The sequence below is a fragment of the Cherax quadricarinatus genome, chromosome 71, assembly GCF_038502225.1.
Source record: "Cherax quadricarinatus isolate ZL_2023a chromosome 71, ASM3850222v1, whole genome shotgun sequence".
Lineage (NCBI taxonomy): Eukaryota > Metazoa > Arthropoda > Malacostraca > Decapoda > Parastacidae > Cherax > Cherax quadricarinatus.
This window is the reverse complement of record NC_091362.1, coordinates 17,473,481-17,477,520: the sequence shown is the minus strand read 5'-3', so window position 1 is coordinate 17,477,520 and position 4,040 is coordinate 17,473,481. Positions and strand designations below refer to the sequence as shown.

Sequence of the window (4,040 nt, the reverse complement as noted above, 5' to 3'; positions counted from 1 at the left end):
TTCTATCAGTGACGATGAGCCTCCTGCTGGTACACCAGACACCTCCTTACACTGTTGGCAAGGGCACAGCATAAGTTAGATTTAAAAAGTCTAGAGAGCTAGCATACTTGGTAACTTTAAGACCACCTTAATGAAAATTATTGTGTAACTCATTTACTTTGAAATAAATGCACTTTCTTCTATATATTGTCGGGTTTGTCTGTTACTACTTTACTGTAGCTGCCTGTGTTGGTCACTAACCGTTTTTGTCTGGTTGGACTAAACACACACTTCACTGAGCAGTAGCGAGTACACTCTGTAAGTGACAGTTATTATGAGAAACCTCTGCGCAACTTTTATGAAGAAGAAACACTTTCTTTACTGGTATGTTTGTCTGAATTAATATTTTTGTTTTCATATTTCTTTTATTGTAAGTTGTTTTTATTGGTTGTTTTGGGTTTAACATTGTTGTGAGTGTTTAGAAAAAATCTTGATTACAATTGAATGTTCGTTATAAAATTGATAATCACGTAATGGAACAAAACGTTTCAATAAAATCTCTCAATTTTTATACACTCGAGGCACTAAAATAGCTAGTATGACATAGTACAAGTTCGAATGCTAATTACCGACCCAGAGGGAAGAGCATGACTCGGGTCGCACCTCAAGTGCCACAGTGCCACTACCTTTTACGGAAGAAAGAAATCGAGGTCATAGACCCAGAGTTGCAGGACAACTTCTGGCAGTGTGGCCCTGGACTGACCGTCCCCTCGCTTGGTATATAAGTCGGACCTCCACACGCTGAATTCATCATACGCTCACTACCTGACAACATGAAGCTGGTGAGTGCTGCTCCACTGGCAAACCTTTTGGAAACCTACAGGCATTTTCTGCAATTAGTTCCAGCAGATAAAATCATTATTAAATCCGAGGAGAGGCACTAAACATGTTAGCCTTAAAGTACTGAGGCATAGATGAGGTGGGGGAAATAAGATTTACTCCGAAGAAGGGGAAAAGAGTTTGTATCAAGAGCTTTTTACTAGCGTTAGGAGATCATTTATCGGTATTTTATTTCTCAACATATACCCTGTTGCCTGCAGCAAATTAGTGAAGGAAAGATATTTATGGATCTCTTTTTAATTTTTCATCTTTTGTATTCCAGATCGTGATCTTGGCTATAGTGGCTGTGGCAGTGGCCGACAAGCTACCTGCCTCTCCTGTACTCATCCTCCACAGTCAACAGACCAACCCAGACGCTGCTGGTGCCCACAGTGCTGGATTTGAGAGCGAGGACGGCATTAAAGTTCAGGTTTCTGGTTCTCAGGGTCCCTCTGGAGGTTCCAACTTAATTGGTTCATATAGGTAAGCATTATTATTTTACAACGTATCGTATATCGGCTATCTTTAAATAACCAACAGTGCTTGTCCACTTCACTTTGTCATTAAAATCCCTTCTACATTTAGTTATCTTGACATACTTAAGAAAGCTCAATAACTCTATGCCACATTTATGTCCTATATACTGACTACTGATGTTTATTTCAGCTCCCTCCTTACAAAACTGAACGTCTAAAATTGTTATATCACACCCATGAAAATATACAATCCACCACTGCCACCATTAATTTGCAGGTTAACACCATCTTTGCAACCTCTTAACTTCCAACTAACCCACTTCTATATAATTACCATCTAAGAGAACATACAAGCCAACTGATCGTTGGTTATTTGCCTCACAGAAAGTATGTGTATAATTGGTATATGTTTTATTCAGGTCAGCACAATTCATACTGTTAAACTGTTCTTCCTGGATTCGTTCTGGGATTTTTGCCATCCACCTTTTTGTGCAACATATCGTTTATCTATGAAAAGTTATAATCCTAAACGTTGATAAATTAGACACATGTGCAACTCTTGGGTATCTTTATTGAGGAAACGTTTCGCCACACAGTGGCGAAACGACTCAAGGTTGAGGGACTGATTACCTCATTCTCCTCCTGTTCTTCAAGATTCTCCTTTGTATGGACTGATGAAGCCACTGTGTGGCGAAACGTTTCCTCAATAAAGATACCCAAGAGTTGCACATGTGTCTAATTTATCAACATGTCGGTTCTCTGAACCATTCATCTACAAATCCTAAACGTACACTAATAGCATTTAACATTCCATCGACATATGTCTCGGCGCTTCAACTACAGTGACCTGTAAACTGGTCTTGGAAAACCTAATTTGTCTTAATGCCCAATCTGAGCATTAACTTTTGACATTCAGATTATGCGCAGTATTTACATTTATTTCAAATGGCGCCCATAAAATTTGTTTTAAAACTGACAGCAGAATATGTTTTAGAGGTAAAACTTTAATGATCGAATAGAAATACAATATAAAAAGCCAGTATCATATATTGACCCTAATGAGGATGTTTCTTCTCAGCTACCCCCTGGAGGATGGCAGTATTGCATCAGTAAATTATGTGGCTGACGAGAACGGCTACCAACCACAGTCCGACCTGCTTCCCGTGGCTCCTGAATTCCCCCACGAAATCCCTGAGTTCGTCCTCGAACAGATCGCCTTCGCCGAGGAGGAGAGGAAGCGCAAGGAACGAGAGGGATGATTATGAAATCAATAATTGTCGATGAAATTCGTAGCCATCTTGAAAGGGATAAATTGTTTAATGAATCTCGACACGGTTTTGAGTAGGGGCATTCCTGCCTAACGAATTTGCAATCTTTTTTTCACTAAGGTATTTGAGGAGGTGGATCATGTTAGTTTAAGAAGCATTTAAATTTTTCATGCTCTACGAATCTATTGTTAAAGTACATTTTTCTCTTCATCTGAACTTTCTCTATGTACAGACATCACAATGCCCAGTGTCATTCATATTTATACATGTATTTATAAACACTGAATTTCCATGTAAATAAAGCATCTGCAAATTGTGTTTACTTTTTCTTAAACACTTTCATATATAATTTATCCACACGAATAATGACTCATATTTTATGTGAAGTTTTGATATTACAAACCAAATATCAGCTTCAGCACAGCGCAAAACAACTTATGTCATGTTAATGTCACCATTAACTATAAATTGGATGCTCTCAGTGCAGGCAGACTATTCTACTATACGCTCCTTACTCACTTTCCTCCCTAAATCCGTCACTGTGTAACCACCTCTATCCCTTTATATACCTCATATTCTTCATCCACCCTCCCCATCCTTACATCCAGCATTATCTACTCACATCCATGTTGCATCCAGGACTCTGCACCCACCTCTATATCTGTATCGACCTGCGTCCAACACCAATGTACGCTTACCTCTACATCCACCTCTATTCCTACATCCACCTCTATACCTACATCCACCTCTATACCTACATCCACCTCTATACCTACATCCACCTGAATACCTACATCCACCTCTATACCTACATCCACCTCTAGACCTACATCCACCTCTATACATACATCCAGCACTATGCCCCCACTTCCAGCCGTACATCTGTCATCTCTAAATCCACCGTCATTACTTTATTGGCTTTTTGTTAATGGAGTTTAAAGCTTGTCGACTACTCGAGGCTCATTAAGGCTGCACGGTAACCTGACAAGAATACTTTAATCCTTATAATAGGCAATAAAGCATACTCGTAACATATATTCGTTGAGATAAATTCCTGCGAGCATTATGAATGAAGGAAATCTGGAAGTCTTAAGAGTGAATGAAAGAAAAATAAAAGTTGGGACAAAATGATTTAGAAGGCGATAACAAGGAAACATAAGGAGTGCAGTAGTGCAAGTGAATGAGCAATTTTAGTATGAAAATAAGGCAAATAATTGTTGAAATTCAAGAAAAGTGTTTAAGATAATAGTTGGAACTGAGATGTGTGCGGAGAAATTACCGACCTGCAATCTTCTTCAGGGATACCCACATATTCTTTGAATTACAACTTTGTTTAGCATTACAGGTATCATTAGCAATGCTCCTATATATAATATACATTGGGTTTTCACCACGACTTTCCTCTGGGGACCTGTCACTACCTGCCTCAGGATACCTA

General features: G+C 39.0%; 1 protein-coding gene across 1 annotated transcript; it reads left to right on the top strand.

The window, feature by feature from the left end:
- The first annotated feature begins 785 nt into the window (after positions 1–785).
- On the top strand, positions 786–2,917 carry LOC128700343 (cuticle protein AMP4). The gene is made up of 3 exons (XM_053793456.2): positions 786–821; positions 1,142–1,341; positions 2,413–2,917. The coding sequence occupies exons 1-3, from the start codon at positions 813–815 to the stop codon at positions 2,591–2,593; spliced, it is 390 nt and encodes a 129-aa protein (XP_053649431.1). The 5' UTR covers positions 786–812; the 3' UTR covers positions 2,594–2,917.
- The last annotated feature ends 1,123 nt before the right edge of the window (positions 2,918–4,040 follow it).

Coding starts and splice junctions, on each gene's coding strand:
- LOC128700343 (XM_053793456.2), top strand. Junction 1,342..2,412: donor AACTTAATTGGTTCATATAG/GTAAGCATTATT, acceptor GTTTCTTCTCAG/CTACCCCCTGGAGGATGGCA.